General features: G+C 39.2%; 1 protein-coding gene across 2 annotated transcripts; it reads left to right on the plus strand.

Moving 5' to 3' along the window:
• The first annotated feature begins 477 nt into the window (after positions 1-477).
• Positions 478-18,561, plus strand: prom2 (prominin 2). Of its 2 annotated transcripts, XM_085183642.1 has the most exons (25): positions 478-790; positions 2,372-2,516; positions 3,333-3,644; positions 4,698-4,762; positions 5,122-5,327; positions 5,499-5,619; positions 6,038-6,101; positions 6,225-6,314; positions 8,033-8,229; positions 8,670-8,744; positions 9,270-9,333; positions 9,443-9,599; positions 9,686-9,838; positions 9,918-10,041; positions 10,128-10,216; positions 10,849-10,933; positions 11,070-11,213; positions 11,302-11,370; positions 11,456-11,548; positions 11,662-11,715; positions 11,846-11,926; positions 12,533-12,601; positions 12,716-12,805; positions 12,944-13,056; positions 13,163-18,561. In XM_085183642.1, the coding sequence occupies exons 3-25, from the start codon at positions 3,410-3,412 to the stop codon at positions 13,209-13,211; spliced, it is 2,487 nt and encodes an 828-aa protein (XP_085039768.1). In that variant the 5' UTR covers positions 478-790; positions 2,372-2,516; positions 3,333-3,409; the 3' UTR covers positions 13,212-18,561. The 2 variants fall into 2 exon arrangements, with proteins under 2 accessions (XP_085039768.1, XP_085039767.1); XM_085183641.1 differs by lacking the exon at positions 478-790 and having other exon boundaries at positions 2,354-2,516.
• The last annotated feature ends 583 nt before the right edge of the window (positions 18,562-19,144 follow it).

Consider the following 19,144-nt stretch of genomic DNA (forward strand, 5'->3'; position numbering starts at 1 on the left):
CCTGCCCTCGTACATGTCGTGCACCACATACTTCTCTGCCACTCTTGACTTCCTCATGCACTACCACAGTTCCTGTCTTGGCACCCTTTTACATGCTCTTTCTCTACATCCACTAATGCTGATTTTTCAAGCAAACATCCCGTCTGTAAAGCTGTTTCTTGGCATAAAGCCATACTGCTGCTCACTGATCATCACCTCTCTTCATAACTTACCTTCAACAACTTTTTCTCACAACTTCCTGTTTTGTTTTGTGGTTTTTTTTATTGGCGGTATACCTGCTGCATTGCATGTCGGAGAATCACCCACAACAAATAATAACTTCCTCAAAGGAGGATTTATTTTCCTCATTTACAGTTTTTGTTGTTGTGCTTTGGAAGAGTTCCTTTGCATGATGTACAGTTCAATATAATCCTTATTCATCTTACATAGCTGCCCTTTAGTTAATCCACTGTCTGAAATTTAAAAAAAAAAGAAGAGAGAATCAAAATGTTTGTTTCCTTCAAACCTACTTTCTCCTGACTGTCTGCCCTTGGTAAACATGAGATTTGAACAGCAGGTGGGTGCGGTCCACTATTGTTAATCACAGGTTATAGATATGTAAAATCTCTCTGTGGTAATAGATACTCTTTAAAATCACAGGCCTCTGGAAAGAAAATTAACATACAGACAAGCAGAATGGGTGCACATACAGAGTTTTCTTGCTGAGACAGTGAAGACTAATATGAACAAGACACAGCAGCACTTGTTTTGAGTTTATAAATGCCAGATTATCCAAGCTGCATTTCCTGAGGTGAGTCATCTCTTTTTTTCCCATTTTAAAAGAACTTCTTCACTATTTCTTGGCAAAAAAAAAAGGGGGATAAAAACAATGAATGCTGTCTGATGGCAGAAATTGTCAAAGTCTGTGTGGCTATTATGTAGCCATAGTTACCCATAGGTTACCAATTAAGTAAAGATCGGCGCATGTCTTTGTTATTGATAACTGGCAGAACATAAACTTAAGATACTGTAAAACAGGTTAAACGGAGAGTGTTGATTACATATTTAATTTTTTAAAGTACATTCAGTTTTGTTGCAATTTATCCTGAACTAACAAAAACTTCTTTAGTCACCAAATAACCCCTGTGTTCACAAGCTGAAAGGAGAAGGATCATGAGCACTGACATAATAAACAGGATGAGTCACTGGTGTTGCCTTAAGGATTTTATCATTCACTGACTTCTTGTTGGTAAATGGAACATGCTGCCCTTATTGATGAAAAGTACTGTCATGTTGTTAATCTGCCGTCTCAGTTCTTGTTTAACCGAGAATTACATGACCTGTGATGTTATTTCAAGAGCACACAATTATTAAGGACAATTTGCAAGTCAAAGCACTGCAAGGTGTTGATGTCCTTCTTGTATAGAAGCTACCTGACAGGGTTATAAACTGGAAAACCTAAAATTGTAGGTTATAGTAAAACACCTACAAGCAATCAGCAAATGATTGTTGATGTTTGACAAAAACTCTTTGAATTCTTTTTGCATTATGGAAATTAAATGCATTCCTATTTTACAATCCTTTCTTCGTTCCATGAATGCTCCTTCTAAACAAGAAATACCCACCTCAGAAAGGTTACGCTTTGTTACACAGAGAGGAAAATGTTTTTCCTGCAAAATGTTTTAGAAAACGCTGTTGATTCTTTCCATGCAAAAATATTAACAGTAAGATCACAGTGGGGAATTCTACCCATGCAGGTGTGTAGTGGGACTTCCTTCTTGTGCAACTGTAAATAGTTTGTTGTCAAGTGTTGCTCAGTCTGTGTAAAAATTGTCCTGTCTTGACTTGTTGTCAACTGAAGACAGTATCTTTTGACCAAAGTGAAAGTAATTTTTCAGCTGCTGCCAGAAATATGCTTGATGTTGAAATATTTTGGAGAACTTTTTGGCAGGCTTTTGTCATTTTTCTTTCTTATCTCAAGCGTGTCCTTTCCATCTTCCCCTACATGTTTGGGCTTTGCCCTTGCTTCCGTTAAAGCCACACCTTGCGTTTCATATTGCAGATGTGAACTGATTCACTTGGGAGTGAACTTAGGTCGACGATGACTTTCTGTGATAAATAATTTCCTGATTTTAACACATTTTCTTGAAAACGATTTTGTTTTGCCTCTCTAGGCGCCACAAATTTAACTACAACTATACATGTTAAGAAAACATTTCCAAAACAAACAAGTCTGACATCCCTTACATGCATTTGAGAATACAGGAAACAAAATTAGTAAAATCTATTTTGTTTACCCCTTTTAGGACTCCTCCTTCCCCCTGACACACCACGCGGCGACCCTCCCTTTATCCCTCCTTCAGTCTATAATTTTACCTCCCTCTCTTCTCAGTGCCAGTTCTCTGCAAGTCAGCACACAGTCCACTTGATAACAAGACTGAGCATATCACATTTCTTTTGTGGGATTGGAGAGTCTCCTACTAATTCACCAGAGACTAGAGCAGCTCCTCGGTCCTTCAACGCTCAAGCCAAGAAAGGTATGTTTTCCAAATAATAAGATCCAAATGATCTCTCTTTGTCTTCTGCTTCCACACTCGGCTTCACTTTACGCTTCTGTTACTTCATGATTTTTACTCTCTTCACTTTGACCGCACTTTGTTCACATTCTTACCTCAGCTGCTGTTTAGACGTGGAGGACATGCTCAAACTCTTCCCAGTTGAGTGTCAGCATGTAAGGCAAATATCAGCAGACTGATAAAAGTGACGCATTTTAGAACGGGAAAAGAGAACTTTGTATTATCACGATAATATAATTTGCTTAAAAGAGCTCCACCTTCACAAACATTACAGTCATATTCAAGTGTTGCATGTGAGTTTCATGCATTGAAAATGGTCTCCTGCTATGAATGACAAACATGGTTTAGGGTTAAACAGCAAGGATACAGGTACGTGAGTCACATACCTATTTGTGTGTTTACACTATAAACATAGCAGGGACCGATTCCATGAAAGTATTCAGGCTTCATCTAATTTTTACCAACTTTTCCTGTGATTATGAAGGTCACTCCTTTGTGTCACAATTGAGGGTCTCTCGATAAGTATAGAATAACACAGAATCCTAAAGGGCACTGTTCTTATCAGAGACCTACATGCGCTGTATTCAGATTTCCCATTTTACAAAATGCCAGCAGTGTTTTTTTGCTTTCCCATTTCCTGGCTGTAACAAACTGTTCTGTTGTCTCTTTGTCTGTGTGACTCAGTCTGTGGCTTTATGCGTCTCTTCTTCAGTCTCTAATTTTTCTGCCTTGTGCGTCTGCACCATAGTTTTATCAGTTTCATTGTGTTGTTTTCAGATGCTTCAAGGAAGAGCTTGCGCCATGAGTTGAGCTCTCTGTGGACCTGCCTTCTCCGACTGCTTTCATCTGCAAACATGGGGTTATACGGGAACATGAGGAACTTGTGCGGAGTAGTAGGAGTGGTGCTGCTCGGGCTCAGCCTGACCCAGCCTGTCCTTTCTCAAACTAGCTGTAAAGCAGATGTGGCCCCACAGAATTTTACCCAGCCTCACTACCACAATACAGCCAAAAATAATTCAAAAACAGGCTTTATGTCAGCCATAGTCCAATCCTTTCTCCACACAGTTGAGCCAAACGCCTTTTCTTCAGGTCAGTATCACCACCGACCCTTACTGCCTTACTTCTTCATGTAGCAACAGGTCGAGCTACACACGCACAGAGCAGATAGGAAATATTCAAATCACAATAAAATCATTTGGCTTTCATGTTCTGCATGTCGCAAAATTTCCCTATTTGGTTAAAGGTGAGACACTATTACCCTGCACTCCTGCTCTGTGCTACGAAGAAACTAGACAAAAACACGATGTAATTGGTTAATCAGTAAGAAGTTAATGGGCATTCTTGCATTTTGCAGAGTGAATATTTAACCTTTAGGTGCTCTGTTGTTTGTAAGGTCCCGTATCCTGGCTCAGACGTGTGTGTGTCACATCTATTGTCTGTCCAATTGCTCCATAAACCTGTGTAATAGTTTCTATGTAGTATTGATTTATGAAAAGAAGGCATGTTTACACGAAAGCCTGGCTTCCACCAGTTCAGACTGAATTTAAAAGCAACGATTGTCAGTATTAGTATTAGATATTCGCACAATGACTACTTTAATCATTTATAAAGAGTCCGCTGATTTTTCCATCACCAGGGCTTAAACAAACAGCATGTCATAAAAAAATTATAATATAATGTTACGATAAGGATAAAATGCTGAACGGGGTTCTTACTTAGGAAAAAGCGATTAAGCCAGTGGTTATCAATTGGCAAATGTTTTATAAAAAAGAAAAGCAAATTCATTTCAACACACTAAAGGACATTTAACATTTATCTGGTCTCCTGATCGACATGTCTTCTCAGTCACCTGTGCCTGCTGTTGTCCCTGTCAGACATTAAATGATAGGTTTTGTATTGTTGTTTTTGGTATCTAATGTTTCCTGAAAGCTAGACTGGTTTCCTGGTCACGGCAAGATGCAAGGTGTCAGGTTTCCACTTTTACAATGAGAAAGAATAAACGCTTGTGCAGAGCGAAAGACATATTGTTCTTCTAGCCTTTGTACAAATTGTGTGGATGACTAGGACAGAAACCAGCAGCATAGATTTGTATCGGCCACTCATGTACTAAAAAAAAATTGTTTCTCTTTAATTTCTTTCCAGATTTGGTGGTCACGGTAGTCAAAGAGTTTCAACGTCGGCAGCCAGATCAAGCAATCATCAAAGAAGTAAGTCAGTGTACATGATTTCCACATATTTTACTGTAAACAGGAACTTTGTGCTAATAATAATAGAAAAGGCCACACCGTCATTAGAGCTCTGACGGCTGTTATATGAGACTGTCTCAAAAAAAATCCCTTTGTGTTTTGTTCCAGTCCATTAAATGTACTCTTTGATCGACTTGATTGTGGACTGTCACCACAGTAAAGTAAATCCACAGTGTACTGATGTCTCACAAGTATTTGACGTCACAGCTGGCCACAAAGAACAGCTGCAGTTCTGCCGTCTTGGCTTTGAAACTGATATTTGTGACACCTTAACGCTAATGCATATCGTTTGTATGTGTGTGGGCATGTTACGTGTTCAGATCCTGGTGCATAAAGTGGGTTTCTTGGTGTGTATTGCCATCGGGATCCTGTACATCGTCCTCATGCCCATAGTTGGATTCTTCCTGGCCTGCTGCCGCTGCTGTGGCAACTGCGGTGGGAAGATGTACCAGGAGCAGTCATCCTCCATTCACTGCTGCAGGAAAACGCTCTACTGGTGTGCATTCGCCACCACCATCATTATCTTGTGAGTGTGTGTAGGCTGCTCTTGGGAGTTTTTGACCAACGTAATGATGATGTGTTATCTGAAATCAGCAGTGAAGACAGCTTGAATGCACACGGCTCACTGCATCGCTCAGATCAACAATACGTTGGTGACTTAAATTTAATTGTGTTTGTGTCTGTATGTGTTTTGCAGAGCTGGGAATGTCTGCATGTTCAGAAGTAACGAAGCCTTCAAAGTGAGCGTGGACAAGGGTCCAGTGGAGCTGATAAACACTATTGAAAATATTAACACCTTCCTCACCAATGTGCCTCAGGCAAGAGAACATTTCTGAAATGTGGAAATGCATTTATTGGTACCGGCTGACTAACTGCTCTTGAACTTTATTCTTAACCGTAAACTGTTTTGTTAGTTCCTGTTACGGATTATTCACAGTAAGTGCTGCTCTCCTGCAATCCGTCTGCAGCTTTTGTGTGAGATGCAAACAGACCTCAGTTTTGAAGTCAGACCACTGATTAAATACCAGCTCCGTTTTCCACATTGTCAATATACTTATCTGAAGTTACAAGAGACTGGGAAAAGTTTGGACTGAAAATGGGGCTGTTTGTTGTTCGTCACTTGCAAAAGTTGCTATGTATGATCAGCCAATGTAATCAGTCATCTCTGTTTGTTGTGTTGTGAACCATATCTTAAGTACACTGTTTGAAATAGTTTGTTTTTTACTCCATTTCCAGCAAATTAACAGTGTTGTGGACGAGAGCAACAAGACTGTGGATGAGGTTAAAAAAAACCTGAACGGTAAGAAAAAGGAACTGACAATGAAAGAGCAGAGGAACAACTATTGTACAACCAAACTGCTGCAATACATTTCCCACCCTTGTCACATGTTTAACCATTTCAAAACACGTTTTTCTGTCTTAGACATCGGAATCCAGTTGGGATCAGCGATCCAGAGTAAATTCAACGGTACCCTGCACAGAGCGTTGCGCTCCGTCAAACTTCTGGATCAAGGTATGAGCCATATCTGCATGCTGAGTCCTGCATCAGCGTGATAATGAAAGTTCAAATGTAGATACCTGTCATGAGATTGGCAATAACAAAGCCACCAAAAAACACAGTGTACAGTTGTACAGCTGTAAATGCTTTTCACCTTGACATCCCTTTTATCTAGTTTTCCCTTAAACCTTTGCATTTGCTTTATTTACTTAGTTAGCTCTTTTAGTTTTTTTTTTTTAAAGCTAAGAAACAGACACAGAAGTACAGAAATAACAGTGCAAGCGCAATGCTTTGACTAGCTAAAAGAATTATGTTACATATAAGGTTGTTATAGTGAACCAAAACTAAACTAAAAACTAAAACTAGCTGTGAAACTAGCTTTTAAAAGGTTTTTATTGTAATACTTGTACTGATTTTCCTAAAGCTTAACCCTGACACATGCCCCTCATAGAGAAATAATTCAAAAGATTAAAGCTAACACCGAAACTAATAAAAATGGAGAAAGATGCTCTGGAAACTAACTGACACCAAAGAAAGTGAAAAACAAAAATTCAAAAGGAAATCAAAATAAAAACTAATTAGAAAACACAAAAGTATAATAATTCTGGTTACATACTGATTTACAGGCTGACAATTTGAAACTTGGACAGTCGCGAGGGAGCCACACCCAAAAGCATACCCTGCATACAATTAAAAAAAAAAAATCTGTCCTATTAACTCTAAATCGGTTGAACAAATAAATAGCAAATATTATGTGAGACTTCTCACATTTTTACTAGGAACTGGGAAACTGGAAAGTTTTCTCATAGGATTTCACACAATCTCACTTCTTTTTGAAACGAGAAACATCGCCCCCTGCTGGTCATTAGAATTCTGGCTCAAGGCACTTCCTTACTACACTTTTTAGACTCAGAGATTATAGGTTAAAAGCTGTGAATTTCCCAATCATACTGCTTTCTAACCCTCATATGAACTCTAATGATGTGCGTCTGCTGACAGTTTGGGTTAAAAAAGCATCAAAACTAGTAAATAATCATATTTGGGACACAGTATACAGTATATAATAGTGTCTGGAGTGTTTCTCAGTCAGCTTATTCTTTGTTAGAAACCTTTATAGTTTATCTAAAGCATCTACATCAAAATCTCTTGTGGCTTTCAACAAGCAGCAGTGGTGAAGGGCTATTCTATAAAGCTGAAACCTAAGCTGTGGACATTCCGGTTCTCAGCAGCTCATTTGATCAGACTCTTTGTATTAAAAACATTTCCAGGATGTCAGCTCAGAGACACGGAGGCTCTGAATAGTATAAGGAACCTACATATGTTTGTTTATTAATTTATAATCATTTAATTTTAGTATATTAGTCTAGACACAGGAATATTCTCTTTTAAGGATTCACCTTTTCACTATGGGAATTTCAGCATTTCTTTTTAGCAAAAGCAGCTGAATCATTTGTTGACACACTTCTTTACAGAGCACATCCACTCTTAAAGTAACAGAGAGCAGGCGTAGTGCAGGATTATAAAAATAGGGTGGGTAAACAAATGTTCCTGTTGTTCATTGACTTGGCTTATGTGAGAATTTTCCATGAATTTTAGCTTCTTATATAGCTTTTAAATTCAAAGGAAGGTAGCAGGGACACCCCCCATATAAAAACAGCCTTAGATGAATATTTATGTAGTGTATAAACACACACAGAGAGACTAATATTTGTGTATTTGATTCATACGAGCAGAGATTCAAAACACCAGCTGTCAACTGAAGACGTTGAACTCGTCTTTGGTCCAGCTGCAGTCCAGCGCAGACCGCGTCCAGGCCAATATCACTGCTGTGAAAAACAGCATCAATCAGACTTTATCCGATTCAAGATGCCAGAACTGTACCACACTAAGCCAATTACTACAGTCACTAACAGTGGATACCACCATTGATGTAAGTACAGAGTTTGTGTTAACAAGATGACTCATTCCTGCTTTGTTGTTTCTTTCTGAATGGATGAATTGGTTCTGATTGACAAAGTCAAAAAAAGAAACAGCTTCTGAATGTCATTCAAGGAAAACATGAGTCAGGTTTGACTGATTTACAGACAAAGAATCAGCCCTGTTGGTGAGTTTTATAATATATTAACATGAAGAACCAGGAAGAATCATTTTATGCAATCAAACACTGTCTGATGTCGGCTGAGACAATGTGGCACATGATCATTTATGACTTTGTCTGAACAGCTGATCTGTCCTCTGTCCATCTGCTCCATGACACAAATGTTTGTTTTGCTGCAGTTTGCTGCCACCTTGTGTTAGTTTGAGGTCTGATATGTTGTCGCTGATAATACAAAAAGGTTTGTTGTTTGTGTTTGTCATTGTTCTCTCTAGACTCGCGGCTTGAGCAAGTTTCAGTCCGCAGTGGATAAAGCCAACCAAGCTAATCTCACATCCCAAATCAACAAGGTGAGTGACATCTGCAGACAGAACAGCCTCAGAGAACACATCAGTTTTTCTCATGAGAAATGTCAGTGTTCCCAGCACACAGGCACACTAGTATTGTCTGGTATTTGAAGGCTCACAAGGGAGTCTTGAAACAGTGAAATAGGATAAAGGGGCCTTCAGATACATTGTTATGCCTATTATTTCCTATGGTTTGCGCCATGCAATGAAAGACTTGCTGTTGCATTGAGCAAAGGGTAGTGCTGGGGTGCTGTGATGTACATTTGCGTGACCAATAGAAACAAGAATTTGGGGCATTTGCTCAGCTGAGTGTTTCATATATTGCGCACAAAAGGAAAAGAAGCCAGAGGATGCCTTACAGACACTATACAGACACTAGATCTTCACATGCAAGCACATGCAAAGACTGTAGTTTTGAGGATTTTGAAGATTGACTTTTTCACTGAAAGAAAGGCAAATTCAATATTGATATTATTTTTAATGGAGGCATGTTAACAATATATTTAAACTATTTACATGATAACTCAGGTGGAGGAGTATTTCAAAAACATCCCCCAGACGGTGACCAATGAAACCAACAATATAGTTCAAAGTGAGTAAATGCCGCAGCTGTCGTAACAAACTTTCTGAACTAACTTCATTTTCTAAATATGTGTACTGCATGTGTTTGTGTGCATTACTGAGCTTGTGTGTTTTATTAGGCAGCACCAAACAGCTGGACAACATAAAAGCACAAATCAGTCAGTTTAAAAATGACTTCCCTGTATCTGTGCTGACGGATGTGTCTAGGACACTGAACACGACACAAACTGAAATCAAGAAGATCTTGCCACAAATCAACAACGCCGAGTTTATCAGGTAAGAACCCCTGAAGTGCAAACTTGCTGTGTAATCAGTGGCAGAAATACCCACAACTCAGTCATCATGTGTGCATACTTCTTCAGATGGAGCGTGTGTGTGACCCTATGCTGTGTGGTCCTCCTGGTTGTCGTGTGCAACGTCCTGGGTTTGGTCCTGGGCCCTCTGGGTCTGAAACCAAAAGAAGACCCTATGAAGCGCTCCTGCACAGCGAACTGTGGAGGCATCTTCCTCATGATGTGAGTACTGGCTTTGAATGTTGGTTTCATGCCCAGGGGCCTGGTTCTTCTCTGACCTCTGACCTGGATGTATTTGCAGGAGTGCAGGTTTCAGCTTCCTCTTCTCCTGGCTGTTCATGATTGCAGTGATAATACTTTTCTTGGTGGGTGAAAATGTTTACACACTGGTCTGCCGACCCTGGAACAATGGACAACTGCTAAAGGTAGCGATATACACTCACACATGTACCTGCAGATACATGTACAGTGTATGTATATATATATGTATGCTCTTCTCTTCTGTTCACAGTTAGTTGATAGTTCTGGCTTGATTCCATTGCCGCAAATAACTTTGTCTTCAGGAATGAAAATGAACATCAGTATCTCTGATATCTACAGGTATGTAATGCCAGATATACATGTTCCATGTAGTTTTGTTAAAAATAAAATGCTTAAGCAATAGAGCTAAAAAAAAAAAAAAACATTATGAAATGATTGGAGTCAGTAAAAACTGCAAACTGTGGATCTTGAGAAAAACTTTGGGATGTATGAATAATGCACAATAAGCAAAATTTTGAAATACAGTAAATTTCCTTCTAATGTCATAATATCAGAGTTAGAGTCTGCGCACTTAAAACAATGAGTCAGTGACACTAATGTTATTGATGCTGTTCTAAAAATACTCAGCTCCTACTCCAGAAAATCTGAGGTATTACCAGTCGTAATAGCACCGTGACTCAAAATGGGAAACTGTGTGTTTAAATGGGCGTAATTCATGAAAACTTAACGCACAATCGTTTTGAAAACCCCGTGGCACTTCAATCACATATTGACTGTTTTATTTAAACACAGTAGTTGTGTACAGAGTCAAAATAATGTGTCGTTGGCAGTACTACACATTTAGCCCGGTCCCCCAAACATATCTATCTGTTTAGGAAAATGAATTCAAATGTGCTTCTTTAAAACTTTCATTCTGATTAGCAACTGTATGAAAAAGTTACACTTGATGCATTTGGTTTTTGTTTGTTCAGAAACTGTGAGGAAAACCAGGCTCTGTGGACAGCACTCAATTTGTCCCAAATCATAGACCTTGGCAACCTGCTAAATGTGTCAAAAGTGAGCTTCCTTGCCACCCTTTCAAACAAATGAAGACAACCCTATGTGAATTAAGCATACCAGATTGTTTTCTTATGCTGACTGGATCAAAATGATGAAATACATTTTTTCTCTCTCTCTCCCTGGTCACCCGCAGTACACAGGAAGTGTCCAACAGCACTTTGAGAACACAAATATCTCTCTGCCCTCGGTCACTTTTCTGAGTGATGACATTAAAAACCAATTACAAGATATCTCCACTGAAGCTAAAAATTTTGATTTCACTGCTATCATGCAGCAGGTATGCCTTTTGTTGTGTGGATCATTAACTGTCATAAGATGATTGTGTGTGTTCATGTTAAAGTAATCTTATTACTTATCTCCCTCAGATGAACGCCATTTCCAGCATCAATCTGAATACAACAGCAAATAGCCTCAATAGTTTAGCTGATGCTCAAGTGAGTGGAATCTTTTACACTTTACTACAAACTAATGTGACTTTGATTTATGTCCTAACCAAACCAACCTCTGGCCTGTTTGTAGCCTGATACTAATATTAAACAACAATTAAAAAATGAGGCTAATATTGTCAGGATGATCCAGGCTGACATAGACACAAATATCAAGCCACAGCTGGTAAGTTCTGTCCTTCTTTTCTTTCTCTCCTTATCTCCTTATTCTGGGAGTTGTTTTATTCTTTTGTTGGTTATCAGAATTTAAAAAGAGAAATCGACTGCTTTTGCCCATAGACAAATGTGAATTCAAGCCTCAAGGGCCTTCAAACCACTACAGACAAAGTCAATGTGAGTATGCCCTGAGCAGTCAAACGCAGAACTCATTCTCTCTCTGTTTTCATTCTCATCCTCTTATTTGTTTTAAATTTATTTTTCATGTATTTATTTTTTCTCACGCTTGCCTTTTTGGCTCTTTCAGGGAACGGTGGAGGAGGTGCTGAGCAATGTGCAAGCAGCACAAGACTTTCTCAAAACAAATGCAACTCGGATTGTAAAGAATGTGAGTAGAGGCACGAGTCACATGAGCTGGAAGAAAAGTGCTCCATGTGGTCTGTCAGTTATTTAGCCACTGGCAGCAGGGGGGAGGAGGTGCAGTGAGTATTGATGTGCTGCTTGTAGTGGAAGCAATGTGCTTACTAGTTCCACAACCACATGGGTTAGGGTGGACATAGCAACTCGTTGCCTTGAAGATTATTTCTAAGCGCCGTCTTTTGTCATGTGAATGTTGTCTTAGGAGCCTTAAAAACAAAAACGGTTGCTTTCACTGTGTCATAGAAGAAGGTTTAAAAAAATAGCCCAAACTAAACCTGCAGAAACCACATTTGCTTCCTACCTGAGTAAATAAGCGACACTGGCCTTCAGTTTAAGAGATAAGGCTGACACCGTTATCATCTATTATCTGTAAATATCAGCTGACTTCCCTAAACTACCTGTCGCTGTCAGTTTAAAGTCTGCCCTTCTCCACTGAGGACAAATTCTGAAGAAAAAAACCCGTTCAGGGCTATTTCCATCACAGTATGATGGACCCACTGATTCCTCATGACCTGTCAGTGTAAAGAAGGGAGAAAACACGAGGAATTGACCCCATTTTTTTGTGCCCACCTAGGAAAGCAAAACATTTCTGGACTGTCAGCTGCGTTACTTCATTGCTTACACTGACTGGGCCAAACTCATGGTAAAGTCTAACCCAATCTTTGCCTGTACTTGTTGAAATAAATGCCCTGTGCTTGTACAGGTGCCGGAGCTTACCTTTTCTAGTGTTAGTAATCTGTATGCAATCTTTCCTCAGATCACGCAGCAGGTGGGCCGCTGTGGGCCGGTGGCAGGAGCTTTAAACTCTGTTGATGTCATTGTCTGTACATACATGGTGGAATCTCTGGTGAGGATCACATCTTCCACCTAGCAAAATACACCCTGAAGAGGAATATAAATTTAACATAACTAAACTTTCATTTGCTGTTTTTGTTTATATTTGTATGAAGCCTGCATGGTCTTAAGCTGTCTGTTCTCTCTTCAGAATGCCTTCTGGTTCAGTTTGGGATGGTGCTTAATGTTCTTCATCCCCAGCATCATCTTTTCTATCAAGCTGGCCAAGTACTACAGGAGAATGAAGGAATCGGATTTCTTTGAGTAAGAGAAAAAAAAGCTAAGAAAATGCACGGGTCAAAATGACGTGACAGATTAATTTAACGGCGGTTTTATGCGTTTGACTTTGACTCTTCATGTGTCTTTTCAGAAACCACATTACCGTGAACCACATCCCGCGGGCGCAGATGAAACAATGAGAAAGATGGCATTCTCGCAGAGCTGCTTTAAAAGACTGCAGGCGCAAATGTTGCTTTGCTTTACAAATTAAAAACAAATGGTGCACTTAGGCACAGATGTGGCATATTGTCACTCTGATGAAAAGTCTGAAAAATCCAGTTTTCACCACAAGGTGGAAACTCAAAAGCAACTTATGAAATGTCCTACACTGCATATACAATAATGTTTCACACGGCATCTTTAAAATAACTCAGGGGTACACAGGGCATAAGGGAAACCGCAGGGATTGTTTTTATCATAGCAAATTTAAAGTCCTGTATTACAATTAGAGTTTTTTATAGCTTTTTCAAGTTTTTATACAGGTTTCATATGCATTTCATATGTGAACAGAGCTGCTTCATACATTTGCATGAATGCTGGTGTGCAGTTTGCTCCATGAATGTGACTCTAACGTGTGCCTAATCATTTCTAACTCAGTTATTAATTGTAACTGAACTGATGCTGAAAATTAAAACCACAACACTTATGTTTTTGCTAACTACACAGAACCACTACATTTTTTGTTTTGTTAACTTTATGTTGCTGTAAACTGATTTTGAGAGATGTTTTGAATTTATGCTGATTTATAGATAGATGTAGATTTATGGATTTGTAATCGATACTGTTGCTACACAGCACTTTATATCATCTGTTCTGTTCGAACATGATTCAACCATAGCTAATGTTTCTATAAACTGCTAGTTTAACAAGTTTTCTTTTCTTTTCTTTTTTTACTGGTCTTTATGTTTATGCTGACTTATTTGACTCTCTTCACAAACAATTAAAAAACAAAACAACAGATGATATGATCTGATCATATTTACACAGACCCACTGATTATATAGCATTGTGGATTGTTTAGGTTGATGACTGGTGTGTCTTGTGACCATTCGCAGACATCTACTCACTCGTGTGACACAGGATGGATTACCATCAATGAAACTGGCTTTTAATTGGCTGAAAACTAAAATGCTATGGTTTAACTTTCATTTGAAAATGTTAGAAACTGCTTGATTGAGGCTTTTTTTAAGAACAGGAAGTTTTTTTGGCACCTGGACTGGGGTTTAGGGGAGTGAAACAGTGTGACTGCAATGAAGTAAATATGACAGCAACACTGTATGGGTGTCAGACTTAGTTCATCTAAAGGCCATGTGGAAAATGAGAATATTGGCCACTTCCTGTTTTCTTTCTTCTTTTTTCTTTGCATATTTGCCACACTTGTATGTTTCAGATCAAACAAAATCTAATATTAACCAAAAATAACTGGAGTAAATAGAAAATGCAGTTATAAACGAGGATTTCATTCATTAGGGGAAAGAAATTATTCAAACCTACCTGGTGTTGTGTAAAAAATTAAATGCCTCTCACGTGAAATCACAGATTAACTGTGATTAACCACATCTTTTTGGAAGCTAAGTGCAATGTCACTAACTATAATCACAAAGTAAAAAGGCTAAACGATCAACAAAAATGTAATACATCATACTGAGAAAAAAACAGTTGAGAAACAAAGTCATTGACATGTATCGATCTTGAAAGAATTACAAACCTGTTTCCGAGACTTTGGGAATCCAGGAAATCGCAGTGTGTCCCCAAATGGAGAAAACTTGGAATAGTGGTGAACCTTGCCAGGAGTGTCCAGCTTACCAAAATGACTTCAAAAGCTTATCAGCAAATCATCCAGGAGGTCACAAAATAACTCAGAGCAGCATCTAAACAACTGCAGGCCTCAGTTTAACATGAAGGTACATCTCACATTTGCAGAAAAAAATCCTGATTATCCTCAAGACGTTTGTAACAAAATATCCTGTGGACTGATGAGAAAAGGTGAATTTTGGAAGGATTCAGTTCTGTTCCATGAGAAGTAAGGACTCATCTGCAGATACTGCAAATGCTCGATTGTACTTATTCGTGCCCAGATGTTAAGTTTAGGGGGCAATGAGTTTTTCACACAAGGAGAGTTAGGTTTGGATAACCATTTCCCTTAATTATGTAAAATGTCTAATGCTAAAAATTCTAAAAATTCATGATTATGCCCCCCCCCCCCCAAAAAAAAACAAACAAAAACAAAAAAAACCCCAAACAAACAAAAAAGCAAAGAGGGAAAATGCTTTTTTCACAGTACTGGTAAATCAATTTCAAACTTTTAAGCTTGAATTAAAAGAAACAAACGCTTGTGCAGCTGCATACCTCTTTTTGTATAGATGTTTTCTGACACATTCCCGTCTTTAGTGCCTTACGTCTGCTATACGTGAATTCAGAGAACCACGAATTGGTTAATGGCAGATACACAGACCTTTGTCTCCTTCTACCCAGGGTTTCATCCACAAACTTGTTAGCTTGCAGGTGCTGTTGAGGCCTTACACGGAAGCCTAATTTGAAATGGTAAAGGGATGGGTTTTGAATTTGCAAGCCTTATACTCAAAACCCTGCATCCTCTTCTGCTTATCAAATTCATGGTCGCAGGTGGTGTGGTATCCCAGCTACCACACCCTAGACAGGTCAGCAGTCTCTCAAAGGGCTAACACAGACATTTCATTACATGAAAACTCTTAAAGGTGATTCTATATTGCACTGAGAGCCACTGAAATGCCTTCAATACTGAGGTAATGTGGTCAGGTTTCCATGTACCTGTAAGGATTCTGGCTGATGCAATATCTCTAAATTGGTTTATGAAAAGTGGCATCACTGTCCAGAATGATGGACGCTAAGGTTCCTGACCTGCTCACTGTGTTTCAGAGATAAGGATGATAAATATGAACATTTTTTTCACTGCTCAAACTTTCAAATAATGAGATCAGTGTACAGCTTATAATTAAAAACTAAGAGCTCAGCATTTACACTCACTCCAGTTTCTAGGTTTCTGCGTTATGTCAAAGCGGATAGCGACCTTTATCACCTGCTACAAGGTTTGAAAATGATCAAAAACATTTTACTCCCTGCATACTTCTGATCATGAAATGTTTTAAAAAGTGCTCTAATGTGGCCATCCCTCTACTGATGCATTCACTTTAGTTGCTCTGCAGGATGCAGTCAGCTGCTCAAAGGCAAACAAAGGACAGAACAGCAGGGAGAGCCTGCCAGCATCTGTTTAGACGAATTACAGTTTACAGGATGCCATCTATAATTAGAACAAGTGAATCGATGGCATTACAGCACTGGCACCTTGTAATAAGAGACGGTGGAGTCAGCAAAAATCAATTAGATGAAAAAAAGTGACATAAAGTGAAGGAGAAAGACGGGAGGAGGGAAATAATAGGCCGAGGGACAGTAGGTATCATGTTATGCAGGCTCCTGCACCTCCCTCTCCACTGTTTTGACTCTTTTTTTTTTTTTTCTTTTTTTTAACCTTCACATCCTCATGCGGAAACCACCTATTTGCTGTGAGGGACACACATGCACTCTGCGTCCTCCCTTTGCTTTTTGCAAGCACTGCAAATGGTTTGTCTCTATTCAGAATGCTTAAACAGAACAAACATTCCTCGTGCAGGCCTTGAATGTGGAAATATTTCAGCATATTTACACACCTAAATACTTCCTCTGTACCACACACACACATACACATGTGCAGCTGTAAGTGGATTTGCCATGGACGAAAAGGGATACAGTGAAACTTGGTAATGGGGCAGTGGATCAAATGAATCAAATAACTGCGTGTACAGCGTCTGTTTTTCAGGCTGGGTTAAACTGTAAATACAGGTAAAAACATGTAAGGACATACTGGTCTTGACATTTCAATTGTCTGTTGTGTAGCTAACTTGCAAAGCTGTGTCTCACAAGATCACAAGACCATCTGGCATGTTGAGTTCACTCTGCACAAGGGTAAAAGGAATATGCCAACAGATCTAGATAAACCAGAACTACATTAATCTGTGGGAAGGAGGACTTGGCAGGCAGATACCAATGACATGTTTTGGAAAGTGCATTAAAATGACCTGACAGACACAAATTGTTAACTGCCTGCTGTCTATCACTTCCCTATTCATCACGGAGCTCTGTAGCAGTATGGCTTAATCTAAAACAAAACAACAAATCAAAACTTTTACAAGATACCAAAGTGCAATCAAAACTCCAACGTCAACAACACTGCATGTTACAAGCAGCACGTCTCGCGAGGCTGTTAAAAGAAACCGTATTATTAAAATGCAAATGAGCAGGAAATTACACATAAAACTCTGGACGGCAAATTCATGTTTTATCTTCAGTTTAATAGCATACAGCATCTTTTCATAAATACTTACGCGTTCTTTAACAAATACTGCCTAAAAATTAGCATCACTGAAAGTACAAAGTTGTCACGTGGATGTGAAATTTTGTTAGGCCAGTGCAGGAGGAGCCAACAGCAACATGAAGCAAAGGTTAAGGCGAGTGAATATTAACATCATAAACAGTCGTGACGTTAGGCTCAGTGGCCTCTGTGGGGAAGTCAGGGAGTTCCCAGTGAATCTGAGATGAGTCGAAACATATCTGTTAGATGAGCTGTGCACGCTTTAACACGTCTGTTAGGTGTACAGAGCCTGGAATGACTGCAGCTTGATTAAATGGACTTGAGACAGATATCAGGAAGCCGTTAGGGGTTAGGGGCAGTAGCCCTTTCACACCAAGAGCTGATTAAAGTTTAGAAATGCGTACGTCTTCAAAATATGACTAAGAGTGAAAAGACAGCTGAGCTATGACACTACCCTGTAAATTCGAAGAAGCACCGTAAAAGGCACGCAGGTTTTTCTGCAGCATTTTAGAGTCTGATTGTCACTGAATACCTACGACATGTCTGACTTTCTCAAAACCTCACCAAAACAGGACCTTGGTTTATCATTTTAGTAGTCTTCCAAAGATTGGTACATAATAAACAGGCAGAAGAGTGAAATATTATGGACAGAGACTTAACTTTGACTATAGCTTAACAGGCTGCTCCAACAGAAGGCACTAAGCACAACAGGAACACAAATACACACTTGTTTATGGCACTTAATCAGAAAAAAACCCAAAGCAGAGGCACAACCAATACTGACTGTTGTCATATAAAAGTGCAGCTGGTAACAGAGCATAATCAGCAGTGGCGATAAGACCGAGGGGCTATCATCTCTAATAACATTACCCTCACCGGGTTCATAAAGGAGGACATGCATGACCTTATGCAAGCAGCAGGGTGCCTGTGTGAGTCACAATCTGTCCCACAAGCACTTGAATTTTAACAGAATTACTGCTAAAATTGAATTTAAAGTTGAACTGTGAGTTGCTTTTACTGGGTACTCTGTTTGGTATGTCCAAGGAGTCGGCTGAGAGGGAGCAGAGGAGACAAGATGGAGCCTAGAGTGACCCCCCCCCCCCCCCCCCGAAAAAAAAAAAAAGATGACAGGAATGGAAAAATAGAAGCAAATGAAAGTCACGTAGATTGTTTTGGTTTACAGATATTACACTATTTGAGTCACTTAAAACCAAACAGAAGCCATCAGCATAAATGTGAAACCAAAAGCCAGTAAAAGAAACCCTGATCTCCTTCTTCCCTGCTCTGCCAAACCATACCTAGCTTAAAACAACCCACAAAGGTCAGCTTGTCTGAATTCAGACTATTAGATTACTCACTGCATAAACGCACTTAAGTAAAAGGAAGATATACTCGGCTATAATTAGCCAACATCTATTTTTAAAAAAGGGAACACACCTTTGTATAAAACCCAGCAACAGGAGTTAGTGGCTTTTGTTTTTGCTGTTCTGATATAATACAAGAACATCCGCATTCAGGACTTAATCAGTGCGAAGCTGAGAGCAGGGTGGAGCATAAAGGCAGAAGCAGATGCCATTTTGGCTCAGGAATAACCGTCTCTATTTCACTGAGCACTTGCATACTATATTGTGTTAATACCGCTACCCTTTGATAGGATTCTTATACAGGTTAAAGTTACGCAATGCA

The sequence above is a fragment of the Neolamprologus multifasciatus genome, chromosome 13 (assembly GCF_963576455.1).
Source record: "Neolamprologus multifasciatus chromosome 13, fNeoMul1.2, whole genome shotgun sequence".
Classification (NCBI taxonomy): domain Eukaryota; kingdom Metazoa; phylum Chordata; class Actinopteri; order Cichliformes; family Cichlidae; genus Neolamprologus; species Neolamprologus multifasciatus.

Excerpts from the sequence above, each read along its gene's own strand:
- prom2 (XM_085183642.1), top strand. The coding sequence starts at position 3,410 with ATGGGGTTATACGGGAACATGAGGAACTTGTGCGGAGTAGTAGGAGTG. Across the intron at positions 8,745-9,269 it reads TCACATCCCAAATCAACAAG|GTGGAGGAGTATTTCAAAAA; the intron begins GTGAGTGACATC and ends ATGATAACTCAG. Across the intron at positions 11,371-11,455 it reads ATAGTTTAGCTGATGCTCAA|CCTGATACTAATATTAAACA; the intron begins GTGAGTGGAATC and ends GCCTGTTTGTAG.